Genomic DNA, 25299 nt, shown 5'->3' on the forward strand with positions numbered 1-25299 from the left:
TTTTAATTTCACTAAAATCCGTCGTCCGCAACATCGCGATTCCGCCGCACATTTGTTTATTACTTTCAGTATCGACTGCAAAAGCGATAGTTCAAAAATGTATAGGTAACGTATTATTATTTTTGGGAAATTTTTCCACGCCTTATTTTCCTCACTTGATTACCTATGATGACCCGATCTATAAACTATTTAACTATATTTACACCGGGCCGCGTACAATTTACGAGGTACGTAATAATATTAGAGAGTACCTACCTATATATATATAGGCAAATATTCTATAGCCTATACGCTATAATACATATTATGTTTAGGCAGTGGGGCGTGGCGAAGTTACAAGGACTGGAACCTTTTGAATTTATCGGTATCGGTTCTGGTATACTGGTTCTCCAAAAATCAAATGACTGTTCCGGTTCGGTTCTGTTTTTTTGATGAAAAAAAATAAAGATATTGGTTGCAAATAATTTCGGTACCGGTTCCAGATAATTTAGCCATTTAGGTACCCAAAAGTATAATAATTTTAAATACCTATCCGGAATACGGGTTTAATTAATAGTAGGAGAAATATAAGAAAACTCATGGTTTATACACAAAACAGTAATACCTTTAAATTATATGATACATAATATTATTTTATTTTTGAATAAATACGAATTTAAATACAATAATTTTAGACATGTATTTTATATTTGGTCAAAAACCACGAGCATTTAATATGTCACAATAACAACTCTGAGCTGTATCAGCTAATATATAAATTATATATAAATCATGATAAACTTATAATTATTTTAAAGCTGAATATGAAGTTTTTTACGAATTTCTAAAACATTGATCCCTTTAAAAAATATAAGTTTTTTAAATACTGTATCACTCATCCTCACCTGGTTCTTTTAGATAAAGATGTGACGTAGATAATCGGGATTTACGCTATAGGGCCAAAATTCAAACGTAAGAATTTTATTATATTATTAAGTTATTATTTAATATTTATTTTGTATTTTGTATATTTTTACGTACTTTAAAATTGTGTTTAAAATACAAAATATAATTTTTTTACATCAGAAAATTCAAACTATTTTAAATACGTATTTAAAATGGATTTTATTGAAATACCACCCATCCTTGCCCGTGGGCCTTTTTTTTGCTGATTATGATTTATCCTACAGATATCAAGTCGGTGGTCAAATCAGAAAAATGATGAACCTACCTTATAGTTACCTATACCTACTGTAACAACAACTATAACAGCTTAGATTATAAATGAGTCCACTATAAAAGATAGAAGAATGAATCTTGCGCCTCAATTAGAGTTCTTTTTTGTTATAACTTATAACTATAGTAAAGATTAAAAAATAATACATTTTTGTTGTTCCTGTGTATGACATCCTCTCCTTGGCCCTCTCAATCCAAATTTCCGTGCACGCCACTGTTTGGCAGTGCCAAATGCGTAGGTACTTACTTACGAGTTACGACCTACCTACAATATAAAACGACTAATGAGGCCTAGTCAGTGAAAATTATTTGTCAAACAATACTTTTACCAGGTACAGAATATAAATACTATTACGACTTACCAATTCGGGCAATTAGGTACCTACTGCGTTTCATAAATAACAAATACTAATATTATTAATACGAGGAACGGGAAGTTAATATAGATATTAATTTGCTAGTAAAAATCATAAACCTACCTACGACCTACCTGTATTTAAGCAGTATAGATTTTAGCACGTTTCATGTGTGGGTGGGTCCGGCTTATAACTTATAAGCAATTAACCTAAAATTGTTTTCGTATGCACACTCACTTCGCCTATGGAATATATTTATTTCAAAATAAAACTATAAATTACAACATTAAAGAAAATTGAGATAAGCGAACCCAGTTTCAATAGATTCTTTTTTTAGGTTGGTACTTACTATATACCTGCAAGGGCCGTAATTTTATCTTCAATCCCGGCCCAGTCCAAAAAATATTGTGAAAAAAAATATTATATTATTATGGTATATAAATAGCTTTATTATACTCACCAATCAATATATTATTATATTCATTGTGATTGTGTCTACTATCTAGTGTCTATCCATAGAGTATACTCTATATGTATCTACCAGCTGTACCAGCATCGGTTTTATCGTTATTATTTATTATTTTAAATTGTGATTGTCGAAAAAAAATCCTTAAAAAGCCCGGTCCAACCCTTGATTTATTATTCAAGTCCAGCCCGGCAAATAGTACAAAAAAAAACCCAGGCCCGGCCCGGAATAAATTTCCAAGACTTAAAAAAGCCCGGTCCGACCCCTGATTTATTATTCAAAGTCCAGCCCGGCCGGCCCGAAAAATTGTACAAAAAAAGCCCAGGCCCGGTCCGGAATAAAATTCCAAGACTTAAAAAGCCCGGTCCAACCCTTTATTTTATTTCAAACGCCCGGTCCGGTCCAATGTCACTACGGTCCGGCCCTTGCAGGTCTTTAGTACTTACCTAATATATCAATATAACCAAGTAGGTACTAACACCAGGCTAATAGAAGCTTTAATTTTTAAAGAGTCCTACCAACACTGCCCGTGGATAGGTAGCGCGGACTAATATATTATACAGGACTGGACACGTGATGAATATTGTGGTTACGAAATGTAGTACAACAGACGGAGTTCGGGGGGATATTTTCATTTTAGCATTACTAGCTTAGTGGATACTTATGGAACTAAAACACATCATACAAATTTCTAGTTATGTCCTGTTATGTGTAGGCAGTAGGTACCTACCTAGTAATAATAGGTGTTATGTTGTTGGTAACATTGTATGATTGTTTGTTAGAGATGTTAACCTCACTTTATTATAATTCATTCTTGATATACAAGTAATTGTCTAAGTATGTACGTTCTATAAAATCATGTAAAATAAATAATACAATGAACACATGCTTAGCGAGAAGATATTATTAAGATTTGTCATCTTCCTCACGACATTACAATAGGTAAATAATATTATGTATTAAGCCGAGCGTACACGGGACACCAAAGCGGTGAGGTGTGCAGCGCATAGCATGTAGTTAAACATTAAAAATAGAACACACGTAGGTATTATACATGTTTTCTACGTACAGGGGTGGATCCAGGGCTAGAGAGGGGCCTCACTACCCCTTCCTCCCTGAAACAAACATAACACATTTTTACAAATTTTCGGAGAAACTTATAGCCTATAGGTTGTTCATTAACTGTACCTAATAGAATAATACATTTAGTGTTTTATTCAAATTCTATAAAAAGAAAAATTATAATAGGAAAAAATAGAAATAGAATAATATGCAATATTGCATTAATAATCTATAATCAGCGAGGAATACATTAATTGATATATTATATTTTAAATAAATGGGCCCTTCCCAGTTAGCTGAGTACCCAATAGGTCTTCTACTCTGGATCAGAGCATGTGTTAAAAATAAGTAAAATAATATGTAACATTGTTGTGTATTCATGGCAATTCACGCATGTCATGGGTGTAAACAAAAATGTGTATACATTTCTCCGTCAGTTTCGAAAAATTGATATTTTTTTGGTAATTCTGTTTTTTCTAATTACAAGGATTATTATAAATTAGGTTTATATTAATATCTTTTTTTTATTTGAGTTAAGTCGCTTAAGATCTTTATCCCTTTCAGTCAAACAAAAAAAATACTAAGAATACAAGACCATATTAAAAAGAAATATACATATATATATATTTATGATTTATGTATTGAAATAAATAAATGTAGAACACAACTGCTATATCATAACAAAACATTCAATAATAATTAGCTAAAAAAAATCCCTCCCATTAATAATAGATATAATTAATTGCACTAGTGTTAATAAATTTGCACATGGTTATATCTAACCTAATATACGATTTGATCATTGCCATAAAGTGTATAAATCTAACAAAAATATGTGTACAAAATAGTAATAATGATAATAATAATAATAATAATAATAATAATAATAATAATAACACAAGTCAATATGTCATAACAAACTTGAGCATAGTAGCTATTATCAAACGATATAATATATTTAATTGCATAACTGTTATTCATTTTATAATACTTAAGGTTTCACACTACACTAAACAATAATAGGCACATACAACACAATGTTTAACATAAATATTATTTAAATAAATAAATAAATAAATAAATAAATAAATAAATAAACAACCATATAGTTTTGAAGTTTGCGTTCATGAACTATGACTAACACAATACAATATTCATAACATATGATTAGTATAATAAAACTTTGTTTTTAGGTGAAAGTGCTTTGGTCAATATTATTATATTTGATCGTCATTTTATTGTTCGCTGTTTGTTCATGTTGGACAACATCAATGATATGTATGATGTCAGCAAATCATCCATTTTGTATCCCAAAGAAGTTTCACACAGTAACTTTGACCCTCTAACCAAATTACCAATTGTCATGTGGAAGTAGGTGTTTCCTGATGACCAGTTTGATATCCGTGTGAATGGGTGCGTAACCAAAATTTCCTAAAACAAACACAGTACAAAATATTATATAAAAGTGGTTACTACCTCAGAAAAATTCTTAAGAGTTCACAAGAGCATACCTTAGTTTGCGGGTGTATAAGACTAATTCCATGCTTATTAATAGCTATTAATAGAAGTTCTGGATAATTAGGCTCTGTAGTCTGTTTCACTTCAAAGAAAGCCGATCCAAACGTAGGCCAACGGTAGATTATTTTCAGGAATGTAATTTTTGCATCTTCAGCACTCATACCTAAAGATGATGGAAATAAGAAAAAACTATCAATAGAGAAAAGTATATTTCGTCAATGGTCAAACCTGTGTCCTGGTTGTATGTAGCTACAATCACTCGTTTCCATTCCGCTGTATTTTGCACTTTGAACAAATCTCCAGGAATTAGTTCCCGTAACATTTGACTATGAAAAAAATACATATAAATTCTAATAAATAAAATCATCAAATCTGCAGGCCCATATTAGGACGATTTGGAATAACCCCCGGGTCCTCGGTGATTTTTCCAAAGTTTTTTCTTAATCGTAAGATAATTTTTAACGTTAATTGTACATAATATTGTATTATATATTATATACAATACAAATTTAATAATTTAATAATATATTACGGTATTGCCTGAAGTTCTTGTTTGCTTTCACCAAATCGAACCCTATAAATCAATGCAGCCAACCTAGTGGCCTCTTCTTTTGAACACTTGTGATATCCTACAATATTGATAACATTAAGTCAAATAATTAAATATGACTGGATGATAAACATTATTGATTAATAGTTGCTAATTTTTTAATATTATCTGTATACCACCTATACAGATGTATTATCTTACCACGTAAGAGTTTTGGGAGTTCCTGGTGGAAGTGAAATATTAAATCTGCATTTCTGTCCTTGCCAGGTACCGTATTAGTCCACAATTTCTTCATAAAAAATACTTGATAAGTAAACTGCGGAGTTGTACCTATGTAATGAAAACCGTTATTATCTTTCAATATCATTACTTATAACAAACATCAATATGGCACAACATTAAAAATATAAATTCACTAACCGTCTCTAGTGGGTCTAGCCTTTTTAATCCAATCAGTAAGGTGACGAACAAAGTCAAAGAAAAAATCACCTTCAGGAACAGATATTACTTTATCAGCAATTTTCACAAACAAACTGAAACCTTCACTGGACCGTAATGTTAACCTTTGTGAAATATTGGTACAGAAATCTTTTGCCCTCGTCGATGAGTCAACTTCAAATGCTTCATCGGTGTCATCAGGGAAAAATACTTTATGAAATATTTGTGTAGTCTTATGCTGTATAGCTTCAACTTCTACTTGATGTGGTGGGTATTTTCTCTGTCCATTTCTTATAGTCTTTTGTAGTCGTTGTAAAGAATCTTGGGATATAGGATGACGTCGTGTACGCAAAAATAAATTCAATTCCTATTCAAATAGGTAAATTGTCAAAAAAAAAAAAAAAACAATCTCATAAATCAATTAGTTGTATTACTTTTAATAAATTTTGACTGCATGCAAATAAACCAGTAGACAGCCACATTAATTCCCATGCTCTTTCTTCACTCAATCTGTTCCTGTTATCTGTCAATTGTCTCATAAGTTGACAGTATATTTCATCTCTTAATATTTCCTAAAATTTGAAAAAAAATTAATTTTGTTTTGTTATTCAAATTAATTTAAATATCTGTTTATAGATATAAAATCCTTTTACATGTTTTAAGGGTCCGTCAAATATTTGATCAGTATATTCATTAGGTAATCGTCTCTTTGCTGGTAAATCACCAGTATACTTCAACATGGCTGCAAATGCAAAGCATGCTTCTTCAGCTAATTCTTCTTTGCCAGCGAGTTTTCTCAACAGAGGCTGTTTCATTGGTTCTCTTGTGTGTCTCCATAAATCATCATTGTTAGCACGTCTTGCTGAACTCAATGTTAACGCTTTAGATACTGTACGTTTTGCTGGAGCTCTAAACATAAATTAATAGAAAATAAAGTAAAATAAAAAGCTAAACATGCATAGGCCTTACTTACCGGAAGTGATCAATAGCATATTCCATTAAATTATGAGGCTTTTCTCTGGGTTCAGTGCCATTTATTGGTTGTGAATACAATTTACGACTTTGATCAGCAGCTTCCAAACTAAATAGTGCCTAAAAGATATTCATCATATTATACATATTATACATTTTATAATATATTTTTTACATATTTTACATATTATACATTTTTATTTGAAATTGAATAAATAAATTATCATAACAATATAATATAATATAAATTAATTTAAAATATTTACCAATATATCTACTGGTGGTTTTGATAATGTCGGTAGTACATAAACTGTTTCCGCAGGGAAATCTCCTCTATCGCCAGTTCTTTCACAGTAACCAACACACCAACCAGATGTCATAACAGTTTCTCCAGTACTCTCGTCTTCCAAAATAATTAAGTCACCCTTTTGAAAATTTAAAAATGTAGTTCCTTCACCTGAAAATATATATAAAAATATTTCACAGTTCAAATTCATTCACATAATTTAATTTAATTTTACCAGGAGCTTTGTAATCCTGAACTGCTATAACAAATGTTGATCGTTTTTTCAGTCCTTCTAAGAAATAAACCACCAAGTCCCTTATGTCTTCTGCGTTTGGACTCTGAAATGTAAATTCTTCTCCCCGCACAGTCGAAAGTGTAAACGTTTGAGTAAACACTTTGGTAGTTCTGAAAAAAAAATTATTATCTATTAACATCACTTCAATATACATAAAATAACATTTTAACATACTTTTGACTAGAGACAGTAGTTATTTCAGGAAACGACAACTCTAATAAAACTTGCTCCTGGTCATCAACAACATAGACACCAGTCCAGTTTACAGCAATTATTACATCATTTTTTGGTAAATTTGGACCTATTATTAATTAGATAAATAATCAATAAAAATACAAAAATTATGCATGAAAATAAAATATTATATATAAAGCTATTGCCATGAAACATTTTATATTAAATAACCATTTCAATTGAATTAAAACAAAAACATTGAAAATACAATAATAATAATAAATTTATATTCCATAATTTGTACTTTAATTATTGTGTACTCAATGAAATAGATTTACGAGATAAAAGATTGTATATATTATAATATAAGTACAATAGATAAGCTTATTATTTATGTTTTATTTTCTTTGTATTTTATCTCATTTTTATTTGTTGTATTTGAATTTGAATTAACTATTGTGCAATAGTTGAAATTATTTATTTATTGCATTGTATTGTTTGCAAGAAAAATATAATAATAATAATTATTACCATCAGTAGTTTATTTTTCTATCAGTAATATGGTCGATTTAACTAATAACTATATTTATCCAAAAACATTCATGGAAAAGGTTCATGGTAAAAAATAAAGTAGCTTATCATTCGTCTAAATATTTAGAAAATGTCATTGTGTATAAAAAGTATCATAATAATAACATACACAATAAATTGTGCAGTTTCACCTCTCAAGTCCTCACTATTTATATTTGTTGAGTTAGGTTGGTACAACAAAGTAACTAAAATTGTTAGAGGCAAAATAATTTTTTTATAATTTGAATTTCAAATGTCTATAAGAAAAATTGTGCATAATATTATATATTTTTATAACTATTAGAAAGGATTTGTATATAATGATATTTATCCTTGAATTCAAATTTAACACATCCATCACAATGACCCACTTGATGCTTACTGTATTGCCCAACGATACAATCTTACCTTTTTTTTTTATTAATTATTCTTAATGTATACAATTTGAAATTATATGTTTATTATTACTTTACAGTACCTGAGTTTCTGTAAGCTTCATAAAATCTGGAGAATAATAATGGCCATTTAAATTTTGCATAGCTCACAACGTCTTCTTTTACTCTCAACTGAGCAACATTTTCTTTCAAATAATAGCTCTAAAATTGTTAAACATGCAGTACACAAAAAAAAATTACAACCACATAAATCAGAAAAAAAAAATAATTGTTAAAAACTACAAACTAATTGTTTTATAAAGAATAAAACCAAGTATATAAAAATTTCATGTCAAACAAATTATCAACTATAAATGGTAAAAATAAAAGATGACATAAATACAAAATCTGTTTATGCCATAATAGCACACTTCAAAATACACATGTTAAATAATAATGAATTGTATTTTATTTATGTTCATAAGCATAACATTTTATCAAATTCATTACTGGCTCAACAACCCTTCTCTTAGTAGAGCCTAGTTTTGTATAAATTTATATTATAAATTACAGTTGAGTTGCGATAACTCAAACAACTTGACTAATCAATTTTTTTTACTCCCTTCAAGATTAGGTTAAATCTCGATCATCTCAAATAGATTTTAATCTTTGTTTGACTTTGAGTTATTGTGGCTCAACTGTAATAATTTATCAATAAATTTATTGTTCCTTCAGCATCTTAATTATTTCTATGACAGTCAACACAAATTAGGAAATAATCGAAGTTGTATGTCCATATGCATAGTCAAAATTAACTATGCATACAGGCATTAGACTTATCAAATACTGTATTGTACATTTGTGTGTCATACATTTTAACCGGGTTTTACAATACTAATTAATTAAGTAATAACATTTATTCTAGAGGTGTATAATGGTTTCAGTCGTTAACATCACTTAGAACTCTCTAATTCAATTACCAAAAACTTCTAATCCCTAAACAAATATTTACCAAGTGAATTAATTCACCTCACTGTCACCTATAATTTAATATATTTCTCTCTAAACATATTTGAATCATTTGTATACAATTAGACTTACTAATATAGTAAAGCTTCATATGAAACATGAAATTTTTTTACACTATGTTTCGATAAATTAATTAATATAGTCAAAACCATGCAAGTGAAAAGTGTAATTAAATCATACATTTTAAGCTTTGTCTGTTTCTGCTGATAAAACACTAATAGAAACAATCATGCAACATTTCTCATACTTTAATAATTATTATACCGTGCTATTACTTAGGTCTATTAAAATAAACTGTCTATAAACCAAACCAGATAAGAATTTATGAAATATCTCTAAAATAATTAATTAATTGTGATTAATGGGTAGTATTTTCATTTTAACTGTGTTCAATATAAAATAAAAAATAAACTATATGAAATCACCATTTTTAACTCTAGTTAATAATTTTAAAATTAATATACAACAGGACCATCAAGTATTGCTTTGGGTAATTGCAGCAATACTTTGACAGAAATATGAAATGAATAGATGATTGTATTAGTAAGAATGACTATACATTCAAATACTTAAATAATTTATATTATTTTAAAATAATTTGCAGTAAATAATTTCATAAAATCAATTTAGAAAATATTCAGAATGGTTTTTAGGGCAGCTGTTGTTTTTAACACTGTTAATATTGCATGCAGAAAAATAGATACTATTGAAGAATTTTTGGCTATATAGACAATAGCCTACCTTACCTCAGTTGTTAACTGTCCCTGAAGCAAACACATCCATTGACCTTTAACTTATAAAAAAAAAAACACAGTTCTAAGTTTTTGGAAAATTCATCCAGACCACAACCATAGTGAAATGCTAAATTAAACTGAAAAACCATAACCTTATCTGAAGTTTTATAAAAACCAACTAGTTTCAGTTTAATTAAAATTTGAAACAAAATCAATAGGTACTTCATTGCATTTGGTGTTTTTGTTTGATTAAACAAAATATTATACATTTCTTACCTTCTTGTAAGCTTGAATTATCAATATATTCCACCTTTCAATTGATTTCTCAGCATTTGTTAAACAGTAATCGGGAATATAATTTGGTAAGAGATTTAATAACCTCTCATTATTAAGATCAGTGTTATGTTCAATGTAATACTGTTGTGCTGCAATCATGGCTAAATCCTCTTCCTTTAAATTCATTAAATTGGAATAACTAATGTATTTTTTTTTTTTAATAAGTTTAATAATTCACAAACCTTATCACATCGGTATTCACCAAATTTGACTCCTCGAACAACTTGTTGATATATCAAGTTAGTTGCTACTTGATCTTCTGTAGGTTCATGCCAGGGAGCAAAGATTTCTTTTCTAAAAAATAGTCTCCAAGGCGCATTGCGTTCTTGAGCTCCTTGTTCTTTAGCGTACTGCTCGCATTGAGAAATTGCATCCATAACATGATCGCCACCACTTCCTAATGATGATACCTATACAAATAATTAATACATTTTATTTATAACATATATAATAACAAATAAAAATATTATTTCAGTATTACACACTTTATCAAATAATGCTATATAAAGGGAAAATCCAAATTGATCTTTCAGTCCAATTTTATCGGAGAGCTGATTACAGAGTTCTCGAGCTGTGGTTGCAGAATCAGCCAACAGTGTTTTTGTATTTCCATCCATGAAAGTGATAGGAAGCATGATTGGCTTTTTAGATTTTGTAGCCTAAAATTAATTAAATTGATTTATATAATTGCTTTAGTTATACTAAATGTAATTTCACAAACCTGTAATTCTAACCAACTGGGAGGTTGATTTCGTGTACCATTGTTAAATGTGCGTTTTAAACGATCTTCACAGTACGGAGCATACCCAGGGGGGCCCTCTCTTATAAATGCCCTGAGGTAATTAACAAACCTTTCAGAAGGAGCAAAACATCCAACACAAAGTGATAATAAAATCCATCCTCTAGCATGAGAAGATTTTGATGGATTTGCAGATAATTGTTTGCAAATTTGACAATATACTTCATCCCTAAAAAAAAATGTATACAATTTAAACTTATTACAGGAGAATATTTTATAATTTATTACCTTAATTCTGCTCTTAAAATACCATGACCAATAATAAAATGTAATTTTTCTAAATTAGATGTAGGGCGTGCATCTAACCAAGACTGATAACTATCAGCTGCAAATTCATCATCTTGTAATCTTTTTCGTACATCTTCTCCGAGTTTATTCTTCCGTTTTAAAGTAAGTGATACTAACTTATGACGTATTGATCGAGGTTTTGTTTTTAAAAAGCTTTCCTGCTTTGATATCATAAAAAGAAAACATTAAAATATTTCTAATTTTTATATAAATAAAATATTCATACTGGATCCATTCCAATCATTTGAGCTTCATAAAATTCTTTACTTCGAATGAAGTTACGACCCAAAGTTGCAGTTACTTTTGACATAACTGATGTATTATCTCTTTCCATTGTATGATACCTCGGCTCAGATAAATCTCCACAGAACCGTAAAATTGTAATCCAAAGTGCTTGAGCAGCCTAAAATATTGTATTTAATAAGATAATTTTTTTTTTGATTATCTGACATTAAAATTGATACAAACCAATTGATCTCCTTGAGCATGTAGTGGTAAAAGAGGGTGTTTGAGAGGTTTTCTTGAACATTGATGAGTAATATTTCCTTGAAAGTATGTTGCAGCAAACTTTTGAAATTTAAACTCACTCAAGTCTTCTGTATCATCAATAACTGGCTGCATATCAGTAATAATATCTTGTTGGTCATCAGTTTTTGAAGTAGGAAGGTCCTAGATTAAAAATAAATGATACAATTACTATTACATTTGCAAATAGTACATACTTTACATAAAAAAAATGCCATTAAGAGGACATTGTACCTACATATAATATGTTGTCTCTGTCTTACTAACACATAATATACCAAAATGTACATCAGGGCAGTTAAAATGTTGTATTGTTAGCTTAAATGTTAGAGTGAATTAACTTATTATCAAACTTTAATGTAAGAACATTGTCTGTGTTTTCCCGTTGGTTTTTTACTATATTTTAATTTTTAAGTGAATTATGAGCAATTTCCAAGATAAATATTTTATATACTTATAACTCACTTAAAAATTAAAATATCTGTAACGGAGTAGCCGTCACCACATAAAACGGTTCTTTTCAGGACCACCAATCAGCGGACAGTATGACAGCACAAACCCCGCAAACCAACATTAGGAAAATAAGCAAAAACGAAACCAGTTTGTGTCTTAAGGAGACACACAACTATTAGATAAAACGCGACAATTAGAGGAGAAAATAGAAGCATTAGAAGATACTACGCAACAACTTCAGGGAAAACTAAAAAAATTAGAAAGTCAACATGAAGCACTACGACAACTTATCAGTGACACAGATACCAAAACATTAATAAAAACAACATAGCAAGATAAAGATATTCAGACACTACAGACGAATGTAACTACACTTCTAAATATAAAAAACGATGGCAACACGGTTAGATGGTAAATACCATCAACAAACCAGCAGTAGATATCACTGCTCCAACATTCAGTGGTGAACACAAAAAGGAACACCCAAAACAATTTCTAAAAGAAATACATAATTACCTAGAACACAAACAGATTATTACAAATAGAGAAAAAATGTTAGTCATAGAAAATAACCTCCGTGGAAAAGCAGCAAAATGGTATGCAATGATCAAAGATGCAGCACTAGACGAAGCAACTTTTAGTGAACTATTCTTAGAACACTTCTTTTCCAAAAGTCAACAATGGGATATATTCATTAAGTGTACCGAAGCGGGAAAGAAGCCGATTAAAAAAGATTTCCAGGAGCACTTTCACCATTGGATGGCGGAATTAAAACATCTTGACTCGCCGAAGATGAACGAGGAACAAGAAATTAATTTAATTACAAAACATTTTCCAATATCCATTCAAGCATATACCTATACAAACGACCAATGAAAGAAAATGTTTACCCATTTGGGAAAAACTGGGTGAACTGGAAAATAACGTAAGACAAGAAGAAGAACCAATCAAATACAATGAAAACACATCAAAACAAACATATCCCAGGCAAAACAATACGTACAACAGAATGCCATACCCTACAAACAACCAAAATCATAAAAATACCTCAGAGTTACACAAACCATACACACAGAGACCGGTACAGCACCAGGTAGGCAATCATAAACCCAACATCAGACAACTAACCACGGATCAAATAGAACTCAATGACGACACCATACCCAGAGACAGGGAAGAGTTGAGCGAAAACGACGATGGGACAAAAAACTGGGAACAGGGGACGGGAGAATTAGATCAACACCAGTCATAAACACCCTCGATCTAAAACACATTATAAAGACGACAAATACTAAAAAACACCCACCAGAAAAATCGTTAAATTTATTAAAATCAGAAGATTTAACGAAAGATTAAGACTTCGACGTTGCAGTTAACAAAACACAACAGCTGGGGTGTCCATACATAAAAACATCTATAAACAATAGAGAATATGAGATGCTAATAGATTCAGGTGCCGAAATATGTGCAATATCGGAAGAGTACTACAATAACATAAAACAAGACGACTCAAAGATACCAGTTATACCATTAACTGGACTTAGCATACACAACGCGATGGGCAACAAACCTACAAAAGTAACTAAACAAATTCTATTACCAATAGAAATAGGAAAAGAACGGATACATACACCATTCACAAACCCCGCAAACCAACATTAGGAAACAATAATAAAGCCCCGAATAACAACACACCAAATACAATAAGGGTTGCATATAGGGGAGAGTAAGACGAATCCAACGACACCCTCCCCACGTCAATAACCCTAAAACAGAGTTAACTACAGAACTTACCGTACCACCTGTAAACACAACTAAACACGGCAGCAGCAGATAGTTTACTAGTTGGTACGGCAAACGACTTATATACCGGACGATTCAGCATAATCAACACACTCTTTAATAATCCTTCAATCAGTTCAAACCTACGCACACCGAACTACAGAAGGAGTCAGGACACATCGAGAATTCATCAGCACAGCATTCCTGCTCACACCGCGGACGAAGTCATCGATACAGCGGCAAAGACACTCGTATACGAAGCGGTAACCGACGAGCGCAGCATTCCCGCTCATCCCACGGACGAAGCTAGTGACGTAGCGGCGAAGACACTCGTTATACGAGGCAGCGACCGACAAACACAACGTTCGTGACCACATCACGGACGGAGCCATCGACGCAGCGGCGAGAACACTCGCTATATAAGGCGGTCTCCGGCATTGACGAACATGCGCACAGCTACTAACGTTATTAATGCGCTTATGGTCGATCTACCATCGCGACCAATTAGAAACATTTCTTTTTAGAACCACCAATATAATCTCCCAACCTCGGTGTACCTGCTTAGGCATCACTGTGAGATGTTATCAAATCGAACACGACTTATAAGAGACCGTGAGAGAGTGATTCTAACTCATCCCCTTTCTTATTATATAACTGTTAATAATACTAATTGTAAATCCCAATATTTGTATTTTTTTAATCGCGCCTTTGCAGGCCCGATACCGCCCGTCGCGGCCCGCTTCTTTAAGCCAACCGCACGGCCCGGAAATAAATTCCCTCATATATATTAGTGTACATAATCCACATCACATAATAAACAAACGAGATTGTACCTAGAAACAACCGAGTGTATAATTATTCACGATCACGGGACGTCGGGAATCGACGGACCGTATCATATCGTACAAATCCAAAGAGAGAACACAGATAATGTTCTTACGTTTAAATTTGATAATAGCTCAATTGCCTCTAACATTTGGGCTAACAATACAAGATTGAAACTGCTGGGCATACATATTGGTATATTATGCGTAAGACGGAGGCACCACATGCGGGTACGACATCCTCTTAAGTAAATATTATCTAAAATCCATAGTTATTGCAATAAGTTAATGATAATTATAATGCTTTTATCAGAAAAGTATACTATACAATATGATCCAGCAATTTAAAATTATTTATAACTTTTTATTGTTATTACATGCATATTCAGAACATACATTAATACAATTAGAGTGTAAATTATTTAAAATAATTTAAACATACCATAAAAACAGATGTTCCTCTAGTTTGCATAGGTGCTTCACTACTAGAATCTGGGAGAAAATCAAACATAGCTTCAACAAGTTTACTGTCATCTACAGGTTCGTCTTGTTTTCTTGCTGCATTACTAATAAGATTTTTTTTAATTTCCATTTGTCTTTTTTCTTCTTCTTCAATTTCATGTTCTTTTCTTTCTAGTTCTTCCATGCGTTCCTAAATATTTTTGGGAAAATATAATATCCATAATACAAAAATAAATGCCTATCTTAAATACTAACCCTATAATTTTGCTCAGCAATTTCTTTAGCCCTTTTATTTCCAGCTTCCTTGAGTTCTCTTTCTTCTTTTTTTTTTAACTTTAAAGCCTCAATCTGTATTCTAAATTCAAACTAAAATAAAAAATAATAATTAATTAACATATAACAATAATAATGATAATAATTAAATTAGCAAAATTTACTTTTATTTTATTAAAACGCCGCTGAGCAATGATTCGTCTAACATGGGCTTGAATTTTAACTATAGCCCACATTTTATGAGCGCACATTCTTCTGACTAGATAACCTCGAGATTGTGCTTGTAATCCTACAATATGACCACGTAAATGTTTAAATCTATGAGATAATACACGTGATCTGATAACTGCTTGCAATCTAAGATAACCGACAAGCATATGTCGATATTTTTTCTTTTGAGAGTACCCTCTAAAATGTTTCTGAATCAATACTGCGGCTGATCTCATTTGTAAATATCTGAAATGTTATCAATATAATACTAAAACAATATTAATTTTTTTAATAAGAAATATTTACCTTCTTCGATATACCCAACCCTTTATTGACTTTTGAATAATAATGATCTTTTTGGTTAAAACTCTATCTCGCTCTTGCTCTAAAAATAAATCATGGGCATCTTTCAGAAATATTTTAGAATTTCCCAGTTGATAATCAGACCGTCCTAAAACTGCTTGGCAAATATGAGATGTCATTTTTTTACAATCAGTCTAAAAATAAAAATAAATAAATTTCTTTATGAACATTTTAAATCAAACATTATTTTAAACCTTATGTGCTGGAGGTATCCCAGGTATCAAAAAACGGTAACGTTCAATAAATTCATTAAAACCATGACGTATAGGATATCCAGCCCGCCGAATTCGTATAGTTTCCATCATACCCGAATATCGAAGTTGGCGGCAACACAGACCTCTATCAAACATCTAAATAATACAAACAAAAAGTTTTCACCTGTTTTATAACTTTTGTATCATCTAAATAAAAATAAATAAATACCATTGGTTTTTTTAACTCATTTGGCTTAATACATCGAATGAAAAATGGTTGACAAGTACACAAGGTTTTCATTAGAAGATCTAAAGATTTTTTAAACTGTGTAGATAGTGTTGGAGCTCTTTTTCTAGTTTCTGAACCCATTCCAATGTCTTCAGCAAATAAGACTTTCAAATACTTATTTGTAGAAATATGTATTAATTGTAAAAGGTCCGCACTAAATGTATCACGATTTTTTTCCAGAAAACCTATTTGTTAAAAATAATTAATCAATAACAAAAATGTAAAATTACTTTATCATACTACCTCTAGTGTCGTAAAAAACTACACCAGCAAAATGATTTAATCCAAATGATGCATTCATATCAGATTTTGGTTTTAAATAATTTCGATGATTTCCATGTGTTTTATGCATTTTGGCTAGCATAGTTTGATCTGTGCCCTATACAAACAGTAATTATCTCATAAGATAAAATAGTATATAAAGTTCTTAAAAGAAAGTTAATCGATTTTAAGATGAATGAAAATACTGTTCACATTATTTTTTTAATATTTTACACTTACATACTAAAATATACTACTATTATTACTTCTAAAACATAATCAAATAAATCAAATATTTTCAAGAAAACTACAAATGTACTATAATTGAGTTATTCTTAAAAATAACCACCTATTTGATTATATTATAACTAAATAACTATAATTAACCACTCCATGAAATATAGTTTGAGAACCACATATTTAATATAAAATACACAATTTAGTATGGTACACGTAAATAATCATATATATTCAATGTTCAATAAAACATTATATTATCTAAGAATGAACTTAATAAAAAAAAAAAAAAAAAATGATACAAATATTACATTCTCTTTTTTTATAATAATAGAGTTTAAAAATTAACTTACTTTGGGAAATTTGGACTCTTCATCAATCAGAGCCATGATATTAAGTTGTTTAGTAGCAATGAGGTCTAAAGCATCTTGGTTATCAACAAATTCTATATGTTGCCAACTAATATGTTCATGATTATATTCTTGTTGTTCCAGTTTGAAAATATGTTGAACGAAAAATTGTTGTAAATTTTCATTAGCAAAGTTTATACAAAATTGTTCAAAACTAAACAATAAAAAAATGTAAATTAAATAACAACCAAATATAAATTAAAATTTATTTTTAATTACCTATTTGTCTGAAAATTTTCAAATCCAAATATATCTAAGACACCTATAGCACTTCTTGTTGTACTTTTTGGTTTATAAATAGCATTGTTGATTTTGCTAACTATGTGAACAAATAACCTACCATAAATTCCTTTTACAAATGCATCTCTAACATCAACAGACTGTTCTCTTGATAGTGTTGAAATCTTGTATAAATAAGACACAAATTGTTAACTTTTAACAATTATTGACAAATATGAGGTTTAACAAAGTTCAATACATACCACTGTTTCACCATGAGCAAATATGGTTTTTCTAGTCAATGCATCAATTAACGATTGAACAGGAACTCCCACTAAATTTGCTACTCTTGTAACATTGATACGCTCAGGAATTTCAGTAGCATCCAAATTATCTAAAATTTAAGTTACTATCAATAACATTGATCGCAAATATAAATAATATAATAATAATAACCAATTATTGCAGCTTTATATTTTATATTTCCAATATGAAGTAGTGCAGCTAACAATCTTAAGATTTCCCAAATTTCTTGATCAGAAAATAATAACACTTTCATGGCTGATCTGATATCAGAAAATTCGGCAGCATCATCACGCCCTTCACAAGTAATACTTCCACCCTACAAAATGAAAAACAAATATACAATAATGGTTTTTAAGAGTATTTGTAATAAATAACTTACACCAGTCAGGTATTTATACTGTGATGCATCAGAAAGTTCTAATTTTTCTTTATCCTCAGCAGAAAGGCCAGCTAATACACAATAAAATATATGATAATTTCTTTCATCGAGAGATTGAGACACAATACGAGATTTTTCAAGCAGATATTGTTCAATTTTTGCCCCTTCAATGACACCATTGTTATTAAAATGTATATCAATGTATTTACCAAACCTCGAAGAATTATCATTTCTTATAGTTTTGGCATTACCAAAAGCTAGAAAAACAATGTTATTGATAATAAAATACATTCAAGCTATAAATATACTATAACTAACCTTCAAGGATAGGATTTGCTTCTAATATTTGTTGTTCAATCCAAGAATGTTTACCACTAATAGCTGCTAAGTATTGTAAAATTAACTTTGTACTTTCAGTCTTACCAGCTCCACTCTCACCACTAAATTAAATTAAATTGGAGGTTTTAACTATTCAATTATAGTTAACTAAGAAAATACAAAAAACATACCTGATGACTATACATTGATCTTGACCAAATCTCTTCATATGAGTATAACTATTATCACCAATAGCAAAAATATGTGGAGGTAATTCACCAATTTTTCTATCTTTGTACAATTTTACTTGCTCAGCTGTGTAAATAGGTAAAATTTGATAAGGATTAACCGCAACCAAAATTGATCCTGTATAAGTCTAAAATAAAAGAATATTGCCGTAGATAATTTACAATAAGCTCAAGACTAACATTAATAATAAAGTTATATTTATTAATATTAAAACTTACATATATTAAATTTTCATTGTATCTAATAAGTAAATTTCTCAATATCCCTGCTTCATGTAAGTCACCCAATGATATCATATCCTCTACTCCATGAATTGAAGTAGGGTGCATTGCTTTAATTCGCCTCTCTGGCGTAAGCCATAGTTCCTAGAAATTAAGTAGACAATAATTTAAAAATTGAGTGAACATGAATAGATTTCAATAAATGGAAGAAATGTTAAAATATTATGTTCAAGTTTTAACCTTAACAATTTTAACAACCACATATTTTGATTGTACCATACTAATAATTAATATTAATAATAAAAAAAAAATATTGTCATTTATTTTCTTACTAAAAATTCAGCCAATTTAATATTTGTGCACAGAATAAATATAAACAATTTGAAAATATTTAAATTTTAATTGCACTTTACGCAAATAATACAGACTTGAAATCGATAATACTACAGAAAATCACAAAACATATAAAAAAAAAAACATAACAAAAACATGTGAAAATATGCCAGCCCCCGTTTTGTACACTAAATCAATCTTTGTTAGCTAATATTATTTGAATAGAATGATTTATTGTTAATTTTGAGTATGGTATCATTAAATGTTATAATTCAGAGGGCTTAATTTTAATAATATCAAGAATTAAAATAAAATAAGTTTCATACTTAATACATGTAGGTAGTTTCATACATGAGATAAATAATTAACCAATATTACTACTTTCTAAAATCCCATTTGAGTAGAAAAGTATTGTAATTTCAATGCATTAAAAATAAAATTCTAAAATTTTTAAAGATATATTTTGAAATACACAACAAAAAAACCCAGTAATCATTTAAAAATTTTATTTTTTTTTTATCAATAAGATCTATAAGGCTGCTATAATATACTTATAGCTATAAAAGTTAGCTCAAGTATAGCTCAAAAAGCTCAAGAAAAATTCACTTAGTACTGACAGCTCAATTTTAATTTTGAAAACATTTAATTTCCTTAGTCTTTTCTCTTGATTTTATAAGCAATGGATTTTCAATTTGTAGTAGGTATTATTATTGTTTAATGTAAGTAAAGTACCAAATTAATTTTCATTCTTTTGCAAAATGCTTTTTTACTGTAGTGATACTAAAAGAATTAATTCCCTTTAAAACACAGACAAGAAACCAACAAATTCAAATATTTTATTCAAAATTAAAATTAGACGTCTGGAAGTATTTTTTATTTTCGCATAATAGTCTAAAATGCAAGAAAAAAACTACCTACTATCAACAGCCTTAAGAAATCTCATTCAAAATATATGTTGACTAATAGTTTTTCAAAACAAATTAATTGAAAAAAAGTTAACTACAGTTAAATGTTAAGACCTCTGTATAATAAATAATGATGCTCTTTAGATTAAGTTTAAATAAATATAAAATTAAGTTTTGCCTAATAGCGCATCACTCTCTGAAAAGTATTTGCACCTCTCAATAATGATACAAAATTATGTATTGTAGTATAATGTATTATGTATTATTATATTTTACAATTTATTGTGGAACAATATAGACAATTTGTCAAAACAACAAAATTTTTTTAGTCATCAACAATATTATTTACTTTGTTAAATCATCTGGCTTACATGTATAACCACTTTTATCATTTATACATTTTGGACACATATTGTTGCTGTTAATTGTTGTGATGTACTGTTGTAATTAATAAAGACAATAATAATACAAAAATTCTTAAATTTTTTATTTATTATCTAAGATAGAAACAACAATAATTATGGTTTATGGATTACGTTTAAAACACCTATCTGTTTAAAATATACATCAAAAAATAATAATTTTAAATACAATTTAAAATGTTTATTTTTCCAAAAACATATAATAAAGAAAGAAATGTATTGAACCCTTCAGTTTTGTTTTTAGTAAACAAGGAATTTGTTTTATTTAGTTAATTTTTAGCTAGGGGCCCCAGTATTATTGCCTAGATAATATTCAAAAATTAAAAATAAAACACAAATAATACCTTTAGGCTATTATAATAATATATTACAATAGGTAAAGGGTTTAACTCATAAATATGATATTATATAATACATATGATCTCATAATAATAATTATTATAAATAAGAACTATATTTGTTTCTTTTGATATTGTATCATCAATTTATTACAATTTAATACATTTTATTTTATTAACATACCCTTCCATCGTCATCTTTAACTTGAATACGTTTTCCTTCGGCTGAAATAACTCTAGCGCCAATTGCAACATCAAATTCTCTTCCAGAAATTGGCTCTATCCAAATATAATCTCCCTAAAATAGTTTTTAATTAATAGTGAATATATTTCAAATAAATGTAGACAATTTGTTTAAACATACTCTAGTTACTATAACCATAGCGGATGTAGGATGGAAACTCGCGGTGTATTGTCATACCATCAAAACATTCATCTAATAACAATAATAATAATGATAATTATAATAAAAATAAAAATAATATTCAATATGTAAATAGTAATTTTATAATATTATGAATAATAAAAGCTGGAATCATATATGCACAAAATACCAAGAGATATATAAAATATAATGCGAATATGCATAGCAAAAGTGGCCAATTATGGACCAACATAATAATTAAATAAAATAATTATATAACAAGTAATAGGTATATTTTCCGTTATAATAACAAATTTAATTATAAAATAAGTAGTTGAGACATAAAAGTAAGTACCTATCACTTATATGTATGGTTGGTAAATTGTAATTTTTCAACAAAATAATATACCTATTATGTAAGTATACATATATACTTAAAATTGTAATAGTATTTAAAATATTAAATGAAGAATGATAAACCTATTTGTATTATAATCTGAAAAAAAAAACTTAAAATTTAACAAATTCACATTTGTATTGAAGACTTGGATTTCATCAAAAATATATATAGAGATATAGATAATAGATATATACCTACTAAACCAGTAAAAAAAAAATGACTTATAAAATATAATGAAGTAATCTTTTATCAGTGTGTTGTTATTATCTACCTATTGTAAATAAATAAACATCTGAACTAAAAATATAAACACAATTATTTACTAAAAATGTAAGAAAAATGCAAAGTATGTGAAATTATATCAATATATGCCATGTCATAACCCACAAAATGTAGATAAAATTGTATTATAATTAAGCAAAATTAGTGTCAGCCTGGCATAACAAAGGCCCATGGTTCAGTTTTTTTAGGGGACCCATAATTAACAACCTTGGGCCATGTAAAAAAAAATTGAGCCTAAAAATTACGTACTGTAAATATTTCTAAAGCTGAAAAATTGAAAATTTTCTAATAAAAATTTTTTTAGCAACAGAAAATTTTTAACGACTGAAATTTTTCAAATTCTTTCCAATTTTTTAATTTTTAATAAAATAATAAAATTTGTAATTGTACGTGTTTAGTAATAATAACGATAGTGATAATTCTGGTAATTGATAAATGATAATATAGTGTGATATAAGAAATGGATTTCACTGATGATTGCATTAATATGACCACATTAAAAGAAGGAGATTTTATAGTAATTGAAATATCCTCAAAAAATATATAACATTTTGTTTGATTGAACAAAAAGTTTCTTGTTCAGAGCACTGGGTGAAGTTTATGAAAAAAAAAGTCCACTAATTCTTTCATTTTTCCACTCATTGAAGAAACATCATCAATAAATGTTGATGAAATAAAATGTATTTTGTACACCAACTATATACAACTTCAGATGATTTAAGGAAATAGCAAAATTTTTTTAATATAATATAAATAATGTATTATACAATTCATGTACCTAATAAAAATTCAATTAATTCTAAATTCTAGATTTTTTTTTTAAATTTATAACACCTACTTTTTTAAGAAATAAACTTATATTAACAGTTAACATTTTTATTTTATAAGTAAGTCGGTAAGTGTTTTATGAATAAATGATTAAATGAATAATTAACAAATGGCCTATAGTTAAAAAAAATAAATAAGTTACAAATTCCATAACAAAAAAAATAAATTTTCTAAATTTTCAACCAAAAAATTTTTCATGAACATTTACAGCTCTAAATATTTCAATAAATACTTTACAGAGTCCCCTCTTATCTATATAGACCAGGAACACGCCAAGCAAATAAAATATTCATGAGAACCTAAAAAATAAAATAAAAAAGAGAGGTCCCGGCAGCATTCGTGGCCCAGAGGCCATGGCCAGACCCCAATACTAAGCAAAATAAAATGCCTATTGAATCAGTTCAAAACACCAACATTTTTAGATTGTATCCAACCTTCATGCTTGTACACACATTTAGTATGAGTATGCAAATGTAAATAATTCCGGGCATCTAATAATAACAAACAGAAGATAAGAGTTGTTACGTTAATTATATATTATTTAACATTATTATACCTATACCAAATAGTTTGTGCTCATGATTAATCAGTACACTTAACACTCGTAAAAATAATTTAATATACTTATTTGAGGGCATACGTCAACAAATATCAATTAATCTATAGAACTTAATATAATTTTGAACCGTTGCTCACAAATTTATTTTGAAATCAGTATGAATACTAACTACATGACGCTAAATAAATAAACACAAAATAATACTCTTTTTTAATCAAGTTATAGGTAGGTTAAGTAAAAAAAAAACCAATCCAAAAATAATATTGATGGATTTATAGAATATCAGTTAATACATTACAATTTACAACTTATATGTTATTTAAATAATTACATAGGTACATGAGAGATACATGAAAAAAAATAATAATAATATATGCACCTTTCTGTATTGAAACATTAAAAACACAATACAATACAAAATTCAGCCAACCAGAACAGTAATTAAATCAGTTCATTATGTATATCCTATTCATCACACGGTGTTGTACCTATATGACTGATAGAAAATGACGGGTTTTAGCATTAAAAATATAAGAAAATCATGGTACACCACCATGTAAAATAGGGTAGGTAGAATAAAGCAGATTTGTTAAATTTACAAGTGCATTTTCACATATTATTATCAACACTTGGACAGTAAAATGCATACAAAAACCAAAAATATTACATATTTAGATAGGTAGGTAGGTCTAGTCGTCACGGTACGGTGCATAGTGCTAGGACAGTAATAATAATTCCGTACATGTATAATAGCTGAGTACTCACTGCGATTATATTATCCTCGCCGGACCAACACGACAAGTAGTCGAGTCGTGCAGTGTTTTCGTTAACGCTTTTCTTTTCTCGACCGGTTCGTCTCACAACAAACTCCTTTAGGTTTTTAGCGAAATTAAATACGCACCGACAAACGGACTCGCACTGAAAGTGATAATACTACAGTAACTTATATTATATGTTTATAATGTATTAGATTATTTTCCGAAAATCGGTCGGTGGCAGAGATCTGATGTTACGCACGCACTGCCAAGTGTTAACTCGATGCGTGTTATCTATTATATGATATAATACAATATAATTTTCGAGTACACACATACACACACGCAGAGAATGTTCGTGCGTAAGTACCCGTTTTATCGTAAGTCGAATGAGAACATAATATCAAATATCGTCCGCCGAACTTGCGCGTGTGAGTGCGTTTGTCCGGGCGGCCAACAACGACTACACTGTATAATAATATTATAGTCGCGCTACTCACTACAACTATTACAAATTTACTGACGACGCCGCCCGCCCACCACTACCGCTACGGCTACCACGACTACCGCCACCACCGCCACTACCACTACCAGTGTTGACCGATTGGGTTTCCGAGAAATCGCCGCCGCCTGGAGAATTAAAAAAAAAATAATATATAATGTACGGGCGGCCGGA

At 29.3% G+C, this 25299-nt stretch overlaps 1 protein-coding gene across 2 annotated transcripts; it reads right to left on the bottom strand.

Moving 5' to 3' along the window:
* Positions 1-3725: 3725 nt before the first annotated feature.
* Positions 3726-25061, bottom strand: LOC132936798 (myosin-VIIa). Of its 2 annotated transcripts, none has more exons than XM_061003560.1 (38): positions 24634-25061; positions 21800-21871; positions 21620-21733; positions 19435-19581; positions 19159-19343; positions 18968-19089; positions 18650-18906; positions 18421-18586; positions 18228-18358; positions 17965-18149; positions 17689-17899; positions 17081-17216; positions 16778-17022; positions 16549-16704; positions 16298-16488; positions 15946-16237; positions 15764-15874; positions 15489-15698; positions 11931-12131; positions 11689-11865; positions 11403-11620; positions 11097-11343; positions 10861-11034; positions 10558-10785; positions 10316-10489; positions 8381-8498; positions 7333-7459; positions 7099-7268; positions 6844-7034; positions 6579-6697; positions 6259-6514; positions 6040-6177; positions 5588-5972; positions 5369-5497; positions 5150-5246; positions 4846-4943; positions 4611-4780; positions 3726-4530 (listed from the first exon to the last, which is right to left on the bottom strand). In XM_061003560.1, exons 2-38 carry the CDS (start codon positions 21815-21817, stop codon positions 4330-4332), a joined length of 6495 nt encoding a protein of 2164 aa, XP_060859543.1. In that variant the 5' UTR covers positions 21818-21871; positions 24634-25061; the 3' UTR covers positions 3726-4329. The 2 variants fall into 2 exon arrangements, with proteins under 2 accessions (XP_060859543.1, XP_060859542.1); XM_061003559.1 differs by having other exon boundaries at positions 11403-11623.
* Positions 25062-25299: the final 238 nt, after the last annotated feature.

The sequence above is a fragment of the Metopolophium dirhodum genome, chromosome 1 (assembly GCF_019925205.1).
Source record: "Metopolophium dirhodum isolate CAU chromosome 1, ASM1992520v1, whole genome shotgun sequence".
NCBI classification, from domain to species: domain Eukaryota; kingdom Metazoa; phylum Arthropoda; class Insecta; order Hemiptera; family Aphididae; genus Metopolophium; species Metopolophium dirhodum.

What these genes read in the sequence shown, in the direction of transcription:
- LOC132936798 (XM_061003559.1), bottom strand. An exon ending in ACAATGAAAATTTAATATAT is followed by an intron (nt 19,344 to 19,434) that starts GTAAGTTTTAAT and finishes CTTTTATTTTAG; the next exon opens with ACTTATACAGGATCAATTTT. An exon ending in ATATAAAGCTGCAATAATTG is followed by an intron (nt 18,359 to 18,420) that starts GTTATTATTATT and finishes CTTAAATTTTAG; the next exon opens with ATAATTTGGATGCTACTGAA.